The following is a 19,398-nucleotide window of genomic DNA, read 5'->3' as shown; positions in this document are numbered from 1 at the left end:
TTAACTTAATTTTTTTTTGGTTTGGAGGGGAAATTAAAATTGCTTTTTAAAAAGGAAAGCACATATCTCTCCTCCTCCATAAAGAAATATGTATATAGAGTGAGTAGGGGTGCAGTGATCCTTTCCTATTCACTAGATGCAGATGTAAGCACAGATGTCTGTACCCTTCCAAGTGGCCAATTAGCATATTTGTTCTATGCTGAAAGGAATTTGTTAATCACCCATGGGATTCTAAATTTGAATGTATAATTCTAGAAGGACCACATGAAAGCAGGGCCACCTGCCATTTGGTGGACCACCTTTGGCCTCTGAGCAAGTAATATTGGGAGAATGATTGGATTAAATGATGCATTTCTAACTTTCTTAACCCTTTGTTCTCATTACTAACCTCCCACAAACATAAAGTTCTTATTTCTATTTCTTTGTTTTTGTTCAATTTTCCTTTCCCTAGAATACCCATTTCTTTTTTTTTTAACCTGTTCAAATCCAGTTATCCTCTGGGACCCCCTAAGTTTCACCTCTTCTAAAAAGCCCCTTCCTTTTCCTTTCATTCTCTTGTTCATAAAAGTCCTAGAGGATATATCTCCATAACTTAGCATAAATTTTTATGTTATTTTATATTTATAATATATACAATATAACATATAAATGCCTATAATATATATGTAATCTTTGGTGATTGAGTAAACTTCAGAAGAAAAATCTAGTGATAGTTAAAAATATTACTGATACAGTTTGTTTTATTAGCAATGCTAATATGTGACTCCCTATACTTACCCAAAATACTCTTCAATTTTATTTATTTCAGAGACTTGAAGATAGAAAATTTGCTGCTAGATGAAGACAACAATATCAAGCTGATTGGTACGAATTTTTAAAACGTATTTTCATTTATTTCATTAAATATTTCCTAATTACATACAAAAAATTTTAACATTCATTTTTATAAACTTTAAGTTCCAAATTCTTTCTCCTGCTTCTGCCTTACTTCTTGAAAAGATAAGTAATATATCAATTATACATATAAATTCATGAAAAAAAATTTTTACTTCTTTATTTTTCTTGTGTTTTCTTTATCAAAATGACTAATATGGAAATATATTTTGTATGAATTTTTTAAAGCAATATCATAGTAACAATGTTGTAAATCAACTGTCAATTATTTGTGCATGGATAATAGGATAATTGTGAATTACCCATAGCACATTGTTAATTTCCAGCCAGTTATCTCTCATTACTGAGATCCACTCCAGGGCCACTTTTCTTTGCCTGAATAATAAGGCCTGAGGGAATTTAAGGCAATTTTAATATTAGTCATTCCTCCTGCATATTAGACAGAGGTAGAGTGATTTATTATAACTCTAATATCAAATCATAACTAGAAGAAAAAATACTGTAGAACAATCATATCAAGTACACTATAGCTCAACAGAAATTTCTTTTTTTCTTCTGCATTATTGGATTATCAACAATGTCACCCTTTCATAAGTATAGAAAATTGAGAGTAGAAATTTTTAGGAGCTATTTTTAAATTCTTTATAGAACTACCTAAAAAACATTGAAAATTAATTGGTCCATAGAGTCTGTAAACTTAATCATTCTATTTTCCCCTACTCATTGGTTATAATAGAGGAGAGATGAAGGAGAATACAGAGCACTGTCTATTTTTAATAGAATCTTATTTCTAGATACTGTAGTTACAGTTTCAAAAGGTAATGTAAGGAATAAGGTAATTACTGAATATGACATAATTGTTTTAAAGTTCTTTGATTTAAAAAAATTTTCATTTACTCAGGTTTGATTTTTTAAAAATTATACCTTAATCTTTTATAAGAAAAAAGGATGAAATTCAGTTTTGTACCTGGTTTGTAATTACTGACAGTCTAATTTCTGGGGAGCACTTTTCATAGCTATCTAATTCCTTTATTTCCCCCCCAAAAAAACAAAACAAAACAAAACAGTACACTTTTTTCTTCACTTTCAATATAATAAAAACTTTACATTTCAAGACACCTCAGTTTTGAGAATCAGTAGGCTTTTGTAAACTGAGTTTTTTATATCTAGGTGAAAATTATTGAATTTTTAAAAATTCCTATAGCAATATAATGGAGGCATTTTAAAAAATTCTTTGACCAGAATGATTTTCTTTGTGTTCATGAAGAGATGATAAAGATAAACCAGTCTTAGACAGTTGCTAGTACAAGTTCTACTGCCAAAAACGAACAGTTAAATAACAATATATAAACATAGAGGCCAAGAGTTAATTTAAAAGAAATAGCCCTTACCTATGTGGAAATAAATTGGAAAAAAAGGAAATTTACTGAAGACTAGTTTTAAAACCCTAATTCAATATTTATCCATGTTAATTTGTTATTTAGTTTGCATCTTCTCTGTTTACAGGCTCTTCCTTTTTAATAGATTTTGTTGGCATTATTTTGTTTTTATATAACTTTTCAACTTCCTTCTGTATCCTTATGAATATTTAAAAACTGGAATAAGAGAAAATTTTTCAGTAAAACCAATCAACACATGCCCAAACTCTCAAATTTGCATAGTTCTACATTTGTTGACCCCACCCCCGAGTCCCCCATCTCTATAAAGAAGATGGGAAAATGTCTTCTTAGATTTCTTTTCTGGAGCCAAATTGGGTCATTATAATTTCACAGCATTAAGTTTCATTTTGTTGTGTGGTTGTTCTTTTCATTTGCATAATCAAAGCCATGGCATATATTGTTTTTTTGGCCTTTGTAAATTTCCATTTGTGCTGTAGCATAGGAAGGCCCGAAAACAACTTTAAAACAAGTTGTTTTAAACAACTTTTTGCTTTAGTTTTGTTCAAAATGTATATACCTCCCTAACTGGATTGCATTTACTTAAAAGTAATTTGTTAATTCCTGAAAAAATGTATCACTAATGGAACCCCTTGCAAACAAAGCAAAAATACACTTATGTAGCTGGTATTTGGATGTTTGCCCTTCTCTCCCTTTTCTCACTTGAGATCTTAACATTAGAATCCCATCAATATGGGGCAGAATGCAACTAATCTACATTTTTAATTCTCTGCTGCTCTTGTATATGTTCTCCCATAAATTCTCTCCCACTATTTTGAAGATTTTCTTTAGAATTCTTGGCATACCAGTAGAATATGCAGGCTATTCGTTCCTCATTCTTCTTGATTGAGTGACAGCTCTCTAGCTGTATGATGATGGCAAAGTATTTCACCTCTTTGAGCCCCAATTTCTTCATCTGTAAAATTGGGATTAATAATAGCACCCATTTCATGGGACTGTTGTGAGGATCAAATGACAACATTTGTAAAGTGCTTTCCTAACCTTAAAGTATATCATTACTAGCTTCATTATCACCATCAACAACATCATCACCTCCATTCCCAGTCATAAACCTTTTTGTTGACATTCTGTATATTGCAGAAGTATCCTGGACCCAGCTCCAATTGTTAAAAATTTTAAATTTCATATTTGAATATAAAAATTTAAATTAAAATTTTAATTTTTTTTTTGAGCATTGACATTTCAGAAGTTTCTGAGGTCAAATTCAAATTCAGGTCTTCCCGATTAGGCCTAGAACTCTACCTACTAGGCTACCCAGCTGCTGACTCAGAAATCAGCAATTGCTAAAAATCAGAGCCTGATTTATTGTTTTGTTAATTGTCTAGAATGAAATGATAATAGTGTAGTGTGCTTATATCCTCCTTCCCTCACAATTGTTAAACATTTACTAGGATACCCTTTACTAGCATAGCCTACAGAATAGGCTATTTGTGTCTACTGCAGGCTTCTTCATTGCTACTTTAGTGACTTGTTTGGACTTGGTGAAAAAGGAGATTCTTTGCCTCAATTGTTATGCAACCTTAATCCTTGACCTAAGTCAAACTGAGATCTGTTGAAGATTTTAGTTTTAAAAAGCCAACGTCTCCCTTTTTATCTTAGGCGCCATCTCCAGTCGCATATCTGGGTATTGGACTCAGATGGCTCTGGAGGAGAAAGTGAGGCAAGTGATCTTGTACAGTCCTCCCTTACTTAAATCCAATTCACTTACATATCATGACATCACCCCCCAAATGCTATGGTCCTCTTCAAGAACAAAGGACAAATAACAATGATCTATACCTTTAATTCTTTGGATAGTGTATTTTTGGGGGCACTCTTAGATATATATATATATAGCATTCCTAGAAAGATATTGTCAAAAAAGATGAACCTTTATTTTAGAGAGAAGGAAAAAGTATTTATTAAGAGGTTACTATGTGTCAAGCACTGTGTCATGCTGGACTCATTAAGTGCACTGAACAGTTTTCCCCCATGCAGTTGATCCTATTATCTACCTTCTAATTCAGTTTTTGTTCACAATAACTGTTCAAGATATATGTAATCCTGAACCAGCTCTGTGGGTTGTCCATACAAATTCAGAGCTTGGACATAATTCTCCATCTCCTTGGTTTTCCTGTGTGGATAGTTATGCCAAACTCTTGAGAAAATTGCCTGAAAGGTGTTTGGAATACTAGAGCCTATTGTGCTTCTATTTTCTGACCATAAAAAACATTCAGTTCTTAGTGAACTGAGATTCTGCCTTAAAATCTCTCCTCCTTGATATCTCCTATGCAAATATTAAAATCATGTAAATTTCCCTGAAGGATGTAAAATTTGTTCCCTTTTGAGTAACTTGGGAAAATAAAGTCTCTCCCTCAAGGGATATACAAAATGATGAGACAGTCTTATCTAAGCTGAGAAGAAGGATATTTAGAGACTGAGTACTATCAAATTAAAAGACTAGAGGAAGATTGAGGTGTGATACATTGTATAATTGGCTTATGACATCCACAGATGACAGAACTCAAACGATAGTTGCTAACTTTGACTTTGAGCTATTGAGTCTTGAAGAAGGGCAGGAAGTTCAAACCTAGGGAGTAGCCAGAAGGCTTTGAGCCAAAACTGTCACTCTCTAACTGGGGAAAGAGCCCACTCATCAGGAAATAAATCTTTGTTACTCATGGTGGTTCATTCCAAGATTTCTCTGTAATCTTCCTCATTTTAATAAACTTTCCCTCTTATAATATCATTAATTGTGATTATCAATTTTATCGTTGTGAATGCCATGCTTGTAAGAGAAGTATTGGTCTCAGTCTATCAAGGGCTATGCATATATTTCCAAGATTTCTTGAGTTGAAAAGAAAAGAACGGTTAAAAAAAAAAAAGACAACATTGTTTGATAGGGGAAAGAGAGAAAATTGCATTTGGAGTGAGAGTACTTGAATTCATTCTAGTTTTTCTACCTTTGTGGTGGTCACTCCCTCAGGGAGTCAGTTTTCTCATTTGTAAAATTAATGTGCTGGGTTAGGTTCTTTCTAACTATAGGTCTGTTATCCTAAATGGATGGCTAGGTAGTGCCATAGCCCATAGAGTGCTAGGTCAGGAATCAGGATGACTATAACCTGTTTGCCTCAGATTCTTCATCTGTAAATTGAGTTGGAGAAGGGAGTAGCAAACCACTCCAATATCTTTATTAAGAAAACCCCAAATGGGGTCACAAAGTTGGACATGACTAAAAAATAAGTGAGCATATGATCTTAAATATCCCCAAAGGTACCCAACCTCTTTTTGTCTTGAGAGAACTTCTGGTTTCAGGTTTGGGGTTTTCTTTTGTATATGTGTGTGTGGGTGGGACTAGAAGTGCTCATTCAAGCATGGATGGGAATAGGGGTGCACGTCTAAAAAGGTATCATCTGTATTTGTCATAGTTTATCCTTAATAGAACGAGGTAGTTCAACATGCAGAGTGGTATTAAGGTGACTCAAGCAGTTCCCTTAGTAATTTAGGCTCAGTGTTGGAACAAAAGGAGATGCTTGGAAATAGTTCAACAATTAACAAAAGGAGATTTACTTAGCCATAACATAGAAAAAAAGGAAGGGAGGATGGAAAGGAAGGGTGGGAGGGGAAAAAGAAATGGGAAAGGAAAAGAAATATTTATTAAGCCAACTACTCTGTGCTAGGCATTGAGCTAGGAACTTTACAAATATTATCTCATTTGATCTTCCAATAACCTGGGAGATAGGTGCTATTTTCATTTTTATTTTACAATTGAGAAAACTGAGATCAAGTGACTTGCCCAGGATCTAATTAATTGTTACTCACTCATGGTTTGATTCTTCATGACCCTATTTGGGATTTTCATGGCACAGATTCTGAATGGCTTGTCATTTCCTTCTCCAGCTCATTTTACAGATAAGGAAACTGAGGCAAAGAGGGTGAAGTGACTTGACAAGAGTCACACAGCTAGGAAGTCTGAGGCTGATTTTGAACTCAGATCTTCCTTCTTCAGGCTCAGGGCTGTATCCACTGTACCATCTCACATAGCTAGTAACTCAAAGCCCAGCACTATCTACTGCACCATCTCAATAATATATCACATGCAGCTCTGCTAAATGTGATGCACATGATTTTCATATATAAATAAATCTGCTCATCAAGTTAAGATGTGGTGACTTGTGAGGCTTTGTGACATCCAACACATCTTATGGTCCCCAACTCTCCATGGGAGAGGCAAGGGCTTTTGAATGACCTTAAGAAACAACTTGTGAACAGCTTGAGACTAAGCCCCTGGGTGAATCAGGTCTTCACAACAGATTCTTTGGCTTTTAGGACAACTGGCTTAACCTATATTGAGAGAATAGTGCAAAACCTTGGGTTTTCACAGAAGGTGAACTAAGGAAAAATTTGAACGAAGGGAAAGAAAGGTGAACTAAGGAAAATAACAATTTCCATTGTTAGAAAACTTGGAACATGAAATGCCAATAATTATGAAGAAGGTAGCATTGAAAGGGTCCTAGGAGATTGTTTTGGAATCTCCATATAGGATTTTAGAATATTGGGTAAATCCTTGATGGAGGAAGACAAGGCACATACTGCCCTGTTTGCCCCTTCTGAATCAGTAGATGCTTCTGTACTTCTGAGAGGGAAAAAGAAAGAAAGGTACATGGAAAAACATCAGATCATCTATCAGCTCAGTGATGAAGGCAGTGAAGTGGAAACAGCACTGGATTTGGATAACAGGGACTGATTTCATGTCCCAGGTTTGTTGCTTAGACTCAATGTTACTATAAAGAAGTCATTTCATCCCTATTTTAGGGAAATTTCCTCTTCTATAAAATGAAAGGCTTTGACTAGTTAAGATTCCATTCAGCTCTAAATCTGTGATACTATAATCTCATTCTTGAAGGAACTGTTTTTCTTCTTAGGAAAGGGAGAAAACTATGTAAGATATAGCAAAACTATTGGAGGGATACATTTCCTACTAGTTCTCAACATGGCCATATCACCAACACTGGACAGGGGTTGTTGTCCAGGTACAGAAACAGATATTTTCACACTGTGGATTTCTAATAAAAAGTTACTATTATTTTCAGGTGACACTGTTTCCCTATATACAATGGATGAAGTTAAAATTTGGCCTCAGATACTTAGTAACTGTGCAACCCTGGGCAAGTAACTTAACCCTGTTGGCCTTTTTTCTTCAAATTTAAAATGAGCTGGAGTAGGAAATGGCAAACTACTTCAGTATCTTTGCCAAGAAAACCCAAAATGGGGTCATGAAAAGTCAGACATACCTGAAAAATGTCTGAGCAATAGCTGTTTCTCTGTGAGAGGAAAAAAAATGATATTGACTGACCTGTTTTTTGATAAGCTATAAAGAGGCAGATATTAAATACAGTATAACATTTACCACTAGTAGAGAGCTTTGGAGGGCTTGGGTTTGATATCTTCTGCATGGAAAAATGGAAAATACTGTTTATTAAGGTGTATGAATACTTGAAGGCATGAAAGGATCATTTTGGGAATATAGAGCTTGTCTTCTTGTTTAGTTTCTAACTACAACTCAAAGGGGGGGGAGGGTAATTTTTCTTGTTAATATATAGAGGTTAGGAAAGGTCCTCATGAAGTGGTGACTAAAAAGTATAGTTAATTTGTTTAGGAGCCTTAGCTGATGCATAATTATTATGACAACTTTAGTTATCTGGAAAACTGGAATAATAAACCATTTTTAATGGTTTATAAAGTTATTAAGAAAAGAAAGACAAGTTAGTAAAAGGAATTACTGAAGGAAAATTATTAGCCAGAGGCAGCTAGGTGGCATAGTGGATAGAGCACCAGTCCTGAAATCAGGAGGACCTGAGTTCAAATCTACCTTCAGATACTTAATACTTTCTAGCTATGTAACCCTGGGCAAGTCACTTAACAATGAAGGGAGGGAGAAAAGGAGGGAGAGAAGGAATTAGCCAAATAAATCCATGTGTAACCATCTCATATATTAACCATTAATGTGGGGGAGCAACTTCTAGGCAGAAGAGATTCCACTCCACTGCCCTTTACTCCTCCTTTTCCCCCCTCCTCTTGCCCTTCCCAAGATGTTGTTTGAGGTAAAGGGTCATGGATATAAGCCATTGGAATTACATAGTAATAAGAGAACCCATCGTATGAGGAGTCTACTAGTTTTATGTTTAGTGTGAGGTAGACACCCATATGCTAAGTGAATCCAAGAAAAACCAAAAAATTTCAGAATTGGAGGAGACTTATCATCAACTCTTTCTGCTCCCGAAAAGAATCCATTTGTATATGACAAATGGTCAACCACTCATTTTACAGTGACCACCAGCAAAGGGATATCTGAGGCAGTTCATTCCACTTCCGTATAGCTTTAATGTTAGGAAGCTATCTTAAATCAAGTCTAACGTTACTTCTTTGCAACTACCACCCCATTCCACATTCCACATATTCCACCTGCTCTGTTTCTGCCTTTTTTTAGGCCAAATAAAGCAAGTCTAATCTCTCTTTAAATGTCAGCCTTTCAAGGTTTTGAAGATAGCTGTCATGGCTCCTGGAGTTTTCTCTAAGCTAAGCACCCTCAATTTCTTCATTATATAGTATGGATTAAAGCAGGAGTGGGAAGCTTTTTTTCTGTCAAGGGCCTTTTGGATGTTTATGATATTAGCAGGCCATACAAAATAATCATCTTTAAAATTTCAAGCAATGGAAAGTTGTTGTACCTGACTTTCAGATCATTATCTCCCGTAATTGCCTAAGTAGGGCCAGATCAAATAATTTCATGAGTCTTATATGGCCCATTAGCCAGATATTCCCCACCTGTTCACTATTTTGGTCATTTTCCAGCTTATCAGTAATTATTCAGTGCTTTAAATTTTTTTTTAAAATGTTATCTTTTAAATCTAGATTTGTATATATTTGGAGTTTGTATTTGTGATTTATGGAATCAGATATTGGTCTACACCTAATTTCTGTTGAATTGTTTTCCAATTTTCTAAGTAGCTTTTTTGAATAGTGACTTCTTACCCTAGAAGTTGATTCATGGATTGGTTTTGAAGTTTATGAAACTCTTTTGCTTTCATATTCCTTAGTTTCCCTGTGTTTTTGTTTGTTTTTATTTTGTTTAAATATAGAAACTGATAATGTTTTTGCAAGCATTTATTGTACCTCTCCTGCTCTTTGCCACTGCATAATTTTAAAATTGTAATTTAAAAAAAGACCCTCATAACAATTGTACATAATTTAGGAAAACAAATTCCTACCAAAATTCGTATTTCATTTTGCATTTTAAGTCCTCCTCTCATCTTCCAGTTTTATAATCACATAGCTGCCAGAATGGTTTTCCTAAATCTCAGATCTTACTATGTCATTCCTCTACTTAATAAACTCTAATGGCTCCCTATCACCTGTAGGAACAAATACAGACTTTTGGTAATTTTAAGTTCTTTAAGACATGACTCTTTGCTATTTTTCCAGTTTTCTTTTACATTTCCCTCCTTCCTGCAGACTAGCCTACTTGTCTTTTCTTCATAATCAACATATCATCTCCATGTGTTTGTACTGGCTGTTCCCTATGCCTGGAATATTTTGAAGTCACTCCCCAACCATCTCAGCAAACAGAATGCTTCCCACATGCCAGAAACTTGTACTTGAAGTATTTAACCTTTTAGTTTCTGTAACTCTTGTCTTTGGATGCAGTTGCCAGTTGCTAGTTGCTTCAATTCCTCACTGCATCTAGGATTGGTCGTGCTTGACTTCCCTCCCCAGCTACCATGCCCCTGGATGTATATCCCTTGTCCACCTTTCTGTTTCTGAAATTATAATCAAATCAGCTCTTTCATTGTTTCTCCACTCTGGCTCCAATAACCATTCTCCAATCAATATTCCAAAACAAAACATCTCACTGTGGCCACCATGTTCCCTTAGTACAATGTAAATTCTTTAGATTAGCTAAAGCTGGATTATATATATATAATCCTGGACAAGTCACTTCATCTCTGTTTATCTCAGTTCTTTCAACTGTAAAATATGGACAATAATATAACCTACTTCCCAGGACTGTTGTGAGGATCAAATGAGATAATATTTGTAAAGTGTTTAGCATAGTGCCTTATACATGGTAGATGTTTATTTCTTTCCTTCCTTTCTTTGAAGGCAGAGATTGTTTTTGTATTTGTATTTGTATCCTCACTACTGGCACATAGTAAGCAATTAATGAATAGGTTATTTTTAAAATTCATTTATCTTTGTCTCTTAGAATCCCTGAAATTCTTCTAGATGCAATTCAATTGATAGTAAACTTCTCTAAAGTTACATTGTTTCTATTCATACACATAGATTACATAACTACACATAGATACATATTATTTCTCCATTAGAATATAAAGATGGCCTTTTTTTTGGTATTCTCAGTGTTAGCACACTACCTGACCTAGAGTATGTAGTTTATCATTACTTGTTGGTTGGTTGATATAACCTATAGTTATTTTTATATAATTATATATAGTTACACAGTATATAGGTCTAGTTCATTTCCCATACATCTCTTCATTCAGAGAAAGAAAGGATAAAGAAAAATAAAAGCATATAAGCAAAACTCAGCAACATACCAGTCAAACATCATAGTATATGCTGTGCTCCACCTGCATAGACTCCCAACTCTGCAGAAATGGAGGAAAGTAAATTCTTCTGTCTCTTTTTTGGTGCCAATTCTGATCAGTGTAATTCTTTAACATTTACTTTTGTGTGTGGTTGTTTTTTTTTTTCCATTTACAATTTTGTAATCTTTCAAATAATTAGTAAAAATTTATTAAGCACCTACTATGTGCTACATACCAGAACTACAAAGATAAAAATCAGAGTTTATATTCTAATAGAAGTAGACATGTACCTAAATGAATATATTCAAAATATATGAAATATATCTATATCTATCTATCTATCTATCTATATGTATATATATATATATGTGTGTGTGTGTGTATATATATCAGATAAATTTGACAGGATCAAAGCATTAGTAGTTGAGTATATATGTGGAAGATGGATTCTGTTCCAGAATTGGAAAAGCTTCGTGAGCCTAATTTTGAAATAGTGACAGGATTCTTTTAAAAAGAAAAAAAAAATTTCTCATTACTTTATCTCACACTCTGAGCTTATTCTCTCAGAGCCTGGCCAGTTAGTCACATATCCTTCCTAAGGTTCTAGGGTCCTCTGGAGAGGTTAGGATATCCTTCCTTCCTCCCTTCCTCTTTTCCTCCTTTCCCCTTCTTCTCTGTCCCTTTTTCCCTCTCTCCTTCTCTCCCTCCTTCCCTCCCCTTCTTCTCTGTCCCTCTCTCCCCCCTCCCTTCCTTCTTCCCCTTCTTCTCTGTCCCTCCCTCTCTTCTTTCCTTCCTTCCTTCCATCCTTTTCTCTCTCCCTTCATTTCCTCCCTCCCTTTCTTCCTCCCTGTCTATCTGCAAGGCAATAGAGGTTAAGCCACTTGCTAAGGGTCACACAGCTAGTAAGTATCTGGGGCTGGATTTTCCAAATTTCAGAGATAGTATTCTATCCACTGCACCACCTAACTGCCCTGGGATTTCTTTTTCTAATGCCACTGGCTGAAGCTCCCCATTTCATTGTGTTCTCTCAGCATTTAGCGGCAAGTGATTAGCATCCCAGTTTCACTTAGCAAATTAACATCAATAATTTTTACAAAGGGTTATTAATTGTGAAATTGTAACAATAGCAATACAAATATTTTCTCCTTCACTATCCCAAACACTTTCCTCTATACCATCTTGGTTCCTTGGGAGAGTGGGCTCATACTTAACAGCATTGATCCCACTAAGTTCATGCCCAAAGACACAGGGTGGCTCCTTGTCTAGCTACTGGTTTGGGTCCTGAAGGTCACTCCATGGGGCCTCAAAACTGTACTAACTGGCTATAAACCCCTGCATAGAATCTGTTCATGAATCTTTTGATAGTTTGTTCTTCTGAGCTTTTGAAACTACAGTTTGTTGTTTGACCTTCATTTTCATAAAAGACAATGACATCACAAATGATGTCTTGACTTACATGTGAATTGGATTTCAGTGAGGCAGAGTTACACAAAATCATCAGCTTCCCTCTCTCTTCCTGACTAACCAAAGACTTAGGAAAGGAAGAGTCTTTTGAAATGGCAAAACAAAAATTAAGATGAGTGGCAATGCCCTGGGATACAGCAATCTTGGCATCTCTGATGCCTGACCAAGCTCTGCAGTTCCTTTCTTGGCCAATGGTACAAGTCTTCCCATGCTTGAGGTGGATATCTGCCTAATTCACCATCAATTTTGAGGTCTGTCAGTTACTCTTACACTGGTTTAGCCCCTCTGCCAAGATGGTTTTATTGGGGTGTGGCTTCTATATATGCAATTTTTTTGGAGCCATAAGTGAGAGAATGAGGTTCAGAAACTTACCAAGGTAAGGAACCACAGCATTTCTCTTCTTTCATTGAAAAACCAATAGATAGCAAGAAGTTATCTGGAGAGAAGGTGACTAATCAGCCAGTGCCTTTTGAATGTATATTCAGCTGATGCTAAGTGAAATGAGCAGAACCAGGAGATCATTATATACTTCAACAACGATACTGTATGAAGATGTATTCTGATGGAAGTGAATTTCTTTGACAAAGAAATCTAACTCAGTTCCAATTGATCAATGATGTACAGAAGCAGCTACACCCAAAGAAAGAACACTGGGAAATAAATGTAAACTGTTTGCATTTTTGTTTTTCTTCCCAGGTTACTTCTATCTCTTGAATCCAATTCTCCCTGTGCAACAAGAGAACTGTTCAGTTCTGCATACATATATTGTATCTAGGATATACTGCAACATATTTAACATATATAGGACTGCTTGCCATCCAGGGGAGGAGGTGGAGGGAGGGAGGGGAAAAATCGGAACAGAAATGAGTGCAAGGGATAATGTTGTAAAAAATTACCCTGGCATGGGTTCTGTCAATAAAAAGTTATTATAAAATAAATTTTAAAAGAAAAGAAAAGAAACATAAAAAAAATGTATATTCAGTTCTGACTCCATAGACAATCAAAGAGGCTCCTTACATGGTCAAAGTAACCAGAACCAGTTAGAGAACATTTGTATATACTCCAAATCTCTCTAAGACACATCTAATTACATGAAAATTTACAAACAATTATTTCCCCATAAAAAAGGGGGAAAAGAAGGTTGCATTTTAAATTATGAATCTTGCCCTTATTTGTATATACAGCTCAGTAGAAGTTTGGAATAAATATTTATTAAGGACTATCCTAAGTATTTGATCTTCATCACAATTATGGGAAGAAATGATATTATAATCCCTATTTTACAATTGAGGAAATGGACAGATAGAGGTCAAATAACTTAGCCCATAGACATATGACTAGTAAGTACATGGGGTATATTTAATAGCATGATAGATGAAGTCCCAGACTTTGAGTCAAGAAAACCTGAGATAAAATCCTGCCTCAGACACTTACTAGCCAAATCATTTAACTTTTCTGCCCTAGTTTATCTCATCTGAAAAATGAGAATAATGGCAGTCCTTTTCAGGGCTGCTATCAACTCTCAGAGTTGTTTTAAGGATTAAATGCAGATCTCAAAGTGCTGTATAAATGGTGGTTATTATTATAAAGCATATTTCAAATTTAATATGTTAGTTCTAGCCCTGTCTTGTTAATCTGTGTCCCCTTCTGAACTTCTTTCTGCTCAGTGTATATTTTTAAAATATTTAATTGATGTTCTTTTCTTCTTTTTTAAAATATTCCCCTAGAGTACAGGAAGCAAAGTAATGTATAATAAGTTTGGAAAGATAGGCTATAGCCAGACTGAAGAGCTTTGAAAGTTAAACAGAAGAACTGTTAAATGTGATCCCAGACCCAGAAGGGAAGCCTTTGAGTTTATTAAGTAGGGGAGTAACATGGTCAGACCAGCAATTAAAAGAAAATCTTGTTGACATCTGGTAGTGAGACCAAATAGGAGGCTATTGCAGCAGTCTAAGCTGAAGATGATTAAGTGTTGAATTAGGATGATTAAGTATTATTGGACTTTTATATTTAGATTGTTTATGCATTTGAAGCTTATTATAGTATATATAGTATATTGAAGCTATATTATAGTATATAGTATAGTATATACATATATAAATTTATCTTTCTATTAGGGATATAGATACATGATACATGTATATATGCACATAAATATATTCATACACACACATATATATAGGCTGCTCTTTGATCATACCATGTCTCCTCACTTGCAACCCAGATCTCCTGTTCTCATCTTGGGGTCTTGGCCCCTAATTAATGAGAGTTGACCATAATTAGCCTGACTTCAGGATTCAGACCCACCATATTACTGCCTCCTATGATCCTAGATGGCTTACTTAGAAAAAAGTATTTGATGGAAATGTGTTTGATTTATAACATTTTTTTTTTTAGCTTTAAGTGGGTTTTACAATGAAGTCTGATTTTTAAAGTGTCATATAATTTGGAAAGAAAATTTGAAGTTCTGGCAAGTTTATGCCATCAATACTTGATTATTCTTCTCTCTTACAGTTTAGAGTTCCCTAAAATTGAATGTTATTGGTAAAAAATAAATTTGATTTTATTGTTGATTTTGGTGTGTTTTTCACAATCTCTAATGTTGTATCTTTTCTCCCTTCCCCCTCCCATTTTTACAGACTTTGGCTTGAGCAACTATGCAGGCATCTTGGGTTACTCAGATCCTTTCAGTACCCAGTGTGGCAGCCCAGCTTATGCAGCTCCAGAACTTCTTGCCAGGAAAAAATATGGTTCCAAAATAGATGTCTGGTCCATGTGAGTTATTCAACTTACAAAAATGAATTTTTTTCCCCTCTCTTTCCCTTTTCCCCACTTATTTAATATTGGTACAAAGTTAATATATTAAATGAAGAGATATTTTATTGTTGAAAGTTTTGGAGAGAATAATAAATGATTTTTCTACTCTTTGAGATCCAGAGAGAAATATGGCACCATCAGAATCTTACACCTTACCTCAGAGATGAGGCCTTTTGCCAAAAACATTTAGTCAGTAAATCTGATTTTTCCAAGTGTATTGAATATCTCCATTCTCATTGTTTAGATATATATGTTAGACAAATAAGCATACTTAGCTTACAGTTGCCTCTTCTTTACCATTTCTATCTCAGCAAAGCTCTTACCTAGTTAACTTGGCCATTATACTCTATTTTATATTGTCTCTGAATCCTTATTTCTTCCAAGTTCTTGGATAATTAGGAGCCTCCTCCCTTTTCTACTTTTTTTTTCTTTTTTTGTGCTGCTGCTGCAGCCTCACAATCTCACTTATATTTGCTGTACTCTGTGCAGTATTTGAAATTTGTGAGAGCTGGAGGATTGAGTGAGGATAGGAGAATCTCTTCACATGTTTCCTCCCCCCCCCCCCATTGGACTGAGACATTCTCTACTCCAGTAATGTGAATAGAAGTTAAGAATGCGTTTTCCCATACATATAACTGTGGTTTAAGTTTTATGGTACTGTAGTACAACTGGCATTCTATATTATGGATTATCCTACAGTTTCACTGTACTTAAGTCAAAGGGAACTTTTGTGGGCCATTCTGGGAACCAAACTTCATTGTTTTCATGATAAAATGCATTCCAATTTCCTGTCCACTAACTTACAAATGAACTTTGGAAACATGACTTACTTGTAAGCCACAAATTATAATTGTTTCCCTTCCTGACAATGGACAAAAAAAGTTATTATGCACATTACTGTAAATGTGAGTGATAATTTTATGATGGGCCAAGAGTTGATTGACGGAAACAGGACTGGGAGGATGCAAACATTGGCAAAGGAAATGGGCTGTAAAAGAGAATTTGATTGGGGGTGGGTAGGAGATGTGATTTTGATTCAGAAGATGTTCTTCAGATGAGATGGGCTGATTTGAAACAAGAGTTGCAGCTTGAGTAAGCAACCAGAAGTGTAGCAATTTTTAGAAACTGGAGTCAAGGCTAGATATCAACGAGAGTAGCATTTTAGAAAATCTAATAAGGGAAGAGAGCTCTATAAAGAAAAAAAGTTCAGGGAATAATAGAGGAGCCAACAAATTAGCTTGGGGTTCAAGTGACAGCAGAAAATCATTTTTAGCCTCATTAGAAAGAACGTAGAATTCTCACGAATTGAAGTTCCGAGTTACTACCTAAAGGATTAAAAAGAAAAGGCTGAATTTTAAGTATGAATTATGCTAAGTAAAATTTGTGACTATGTTGGGCACCTGTAGTTTATCAGTCTATAGAGAATGCTACCTGGAAATTGTTATGCCACAGTTATGGTGTTTTCCTTATTGAGAAAAGATGATTTGTTAATAATGCAAGTGAAAACTCAGAAAAGGAGTCAGAGTCTGGCAGACCTTATAACTTGCAAAATGAGAATCAAGTATAACTTTGGCAGGTAAATAATATTGTAAAGCAACAAATTTTAAAATTATATCTCATATTTTTCACATAATTAGGAAAAGAAAGGTTGTTCCCTCTTTGAAGTACCACTCTATGATAGGAATATTGAGGAGTCATAGGCAGGAATTGAGTCAACAAAGGCAATAAGTATTTATTATACAGTTACTATGTGCCCATCATTGGAAAAAACTCCATGGAAATAGAATAGAAAAAAGCAGGCTATCTTGAAGATTTGAGGGTCAGAGAATAAGAAGAAAAATTTTATACATTGGATTTGGGTACTATAGCAAAAAGAACAAATTCCTAGGAAGTGTGGATGCAGAAAGATAATAATTCCTAAACCAAATGTCTACCCAGAGACAGGGGAAAGCAAAGAAATTTTTAAAGCATTATTTTGCTTTTTGCCTGAGAAAGAGTGGAGTTTTTGTGTTTTTATGAACATCTGGGATTGAATTGGAACTAATAAAACAAGCTACAATGTACTTTGTCCTGATAAAATCAAGCACTATGACAAAAAAAAAATGATAGATGGGAAAAATATAATTTAATAATTATAAATTTAGATAGAAATTGATTGAACTGACATTAAAACAAGAGTTGTAGACTGGATCTTTAATAATCTTGAATAATATGTCATCTTAAGAAAATGTACCTAAAACAGAGGAATACATGCAAACAAAGTAAAAGGCTACAATAAAATTTGTTATGCTTCAGCTGAATTCTCAAAAAAAAAAAAAAAATCCCACAAACTCAGAAACTGCCATCATGATTTTTGATAAGGCAGAAGTAAAAATGGAAAGAATCATGAAAAGAAAAAAAATGGAAAAATGAGTCTTTGGTTTTAAAAACTCCTATACAATGAAATTGTATAGATATTTATACATCTACATATACCTATGGATAATATATCCATACACACATATACACACATACATGAAATAGTATCTAAGTAAGGTCTTTAAGGAAAAGTCAACTGAAATCAACAAAGGAAAAAAAAAACAACTCCTATATAGTAAAGACATTAATCATAAACTTTTAATATTCTTCTATCAAAACTTGGCAAATAAACAGAAATAAGAAGAAAACTGCAACTAAACAAAACTTTAGGAAGAAATGGATTTGAAAGAATATGGAAATACTTCTATATGAGCTTAGAGGTGTTTTTCTTTTTTCTGGAACAAAATAATACTTCTATAAAAATTATTAATAATATAAGGGATTACAAATTCAAGTAAATTAAGACAGGCAGAAATATTAATCAAATGTTTTATGCCATGTAAACTCCTTGAAAGCAGGAATTGTGTTTTTTGTCCTTTTTTTGTAGCCACAGACCTCAACACTGTCTCTGGATCATAATGAACACTCAATAAATTCTTATTGACTTGTTTTTTTTCTAGACCATCACATAATAAAATAATAAATAATCAAGAAGGTATTTAAATACATTCAACAAGCATTATTAAGCACCTGCTGGGAGTGAAACACTTTGCTAGATTCTGGAAATAAAAACACACTCATTAAAAATATTTTTTGCCAAGGAAGAGCCAAGATGGTGAAGAGTAGACACGTCTTTATCTGAGCTCCTCTTAATGTCCTCAGATCAACAGCATTTCAAGCCTCTGAACTGATTTTGGAGTGACAGAACTCACAAATATTTGGAGTGTAACAAATTTCCAGAAGATACTTTGGAAGAACTTGAGAAAAAGTCTGTTTCATTCAGGCAGGGGGAAAGGCTGCTGAATATAGATGCAGCACAAGAAACCCAGGGCAGGGAGCCAAGGCTTTGCTGCATCCAGCACCAGGAAATCTACGTTCTTAGGCTACTCTGTCCTGGTTACATGCCAGTACATCAACAGATTAACTGTGAGACATCCAAAGTAAATTCAAAAGCAACTAGTGAGCCTCTGAACCCCAATGAATAAAACACATCATTTACAAGTTGGTCAGATGCAAAAGGAAATTAAAAAAAAAAAAACCTAACTGAAGAAAACAATTCACTAAAAATTGGAATTGAACAAATGGAAGTGAATGACTCAATGAGACTTCAAGAATCAGTCAAACAAAACCAAAAGGAAAAAAAATAGAAGAAAATATAAAATAACTCATTGAAAAAACCTGGAAACTAGATCTCGGAGAGACAATCTAAGAATTATTGGACTTCCTGAAAACCATGATAAAAAAAAAAAAAAGCCTATATATCGTCTTTCAGAAAATCATCAAGGAAAATTGCCCCAGTGTCCTAGAACCAGAGGGTAAAATAGCCATTGAATGAATTCACCAATCACTTCATGAAAGAGACCCTAAAATGGAAACTCCAAGGAAGCTAAATTTCAGAATTATCAAATCAAGGAGATTTTAAAAGATCAAAGAGCATGAAAATCTGATATTCTGAAAGACAAAGGAACTTGGATTGCAGCCAATAATCAACTATCCACCAAAATCGAGCATCATCTTTCAGGGGAAAAGATGAACATACAATGAAACAGGTGAATTTCATTTATTTCTGATGAAAAAACCAGAGCTGAATAGAGAATTTGATCTTCAAATACAGAACTCAAGAGAAGCATAAAAAAGTTTAAAAAAAAGGGGGGGGGCTT

At 34.6% G+C, this 19,398-nt stretch overlaps 1 protein-coding gene across 1 annotated transcript in view; it reads left to right on the top strand.

Annotated features, from left to right (window-relative positions):
• HUNK (hormonally up-regulated Neu-associated kinase) overlaps positions 1 to 19,398 on the top strand; it is a 132,878-nt gene that overhangs the window by 70,662 nt on the left and 42,818 nt on the right. The window contains exons 3-4 of the mRNA XM_051984976.1: positions 809 to 864; positions 15,043 to 15,178. Of these exons, the coding sequence (XP_051840936.1) occupies positions 809 to 864; positions 15,043 to 15,178 (192 nt within the window). The remainder of the gene's footprint in view (positions 1 to 808; positions 865 to 15,042; positions 15,179 to 19,398) is intronic.

Source organism: Antechinus flavipes, chromosome 3 (genome assembly GCF_016432865.1).
Source record: "Antechinus flavipes isolate AdamAnt ecotype Samford, QLD, Australia chromosome 3, AdamAnt_v2, whole genome shotgun sequence".
In the NCBI taxonomy this organism is placed as follows: Eukaryota; Metazoa; Chordata; class Mammalia; order Dasyuromorphia; family Dasyuridae; genus Antechinus; species Antechinus flavipes.
This window is presented reverse-complemented; position numbering and strand designations above follow the sequence as displayed.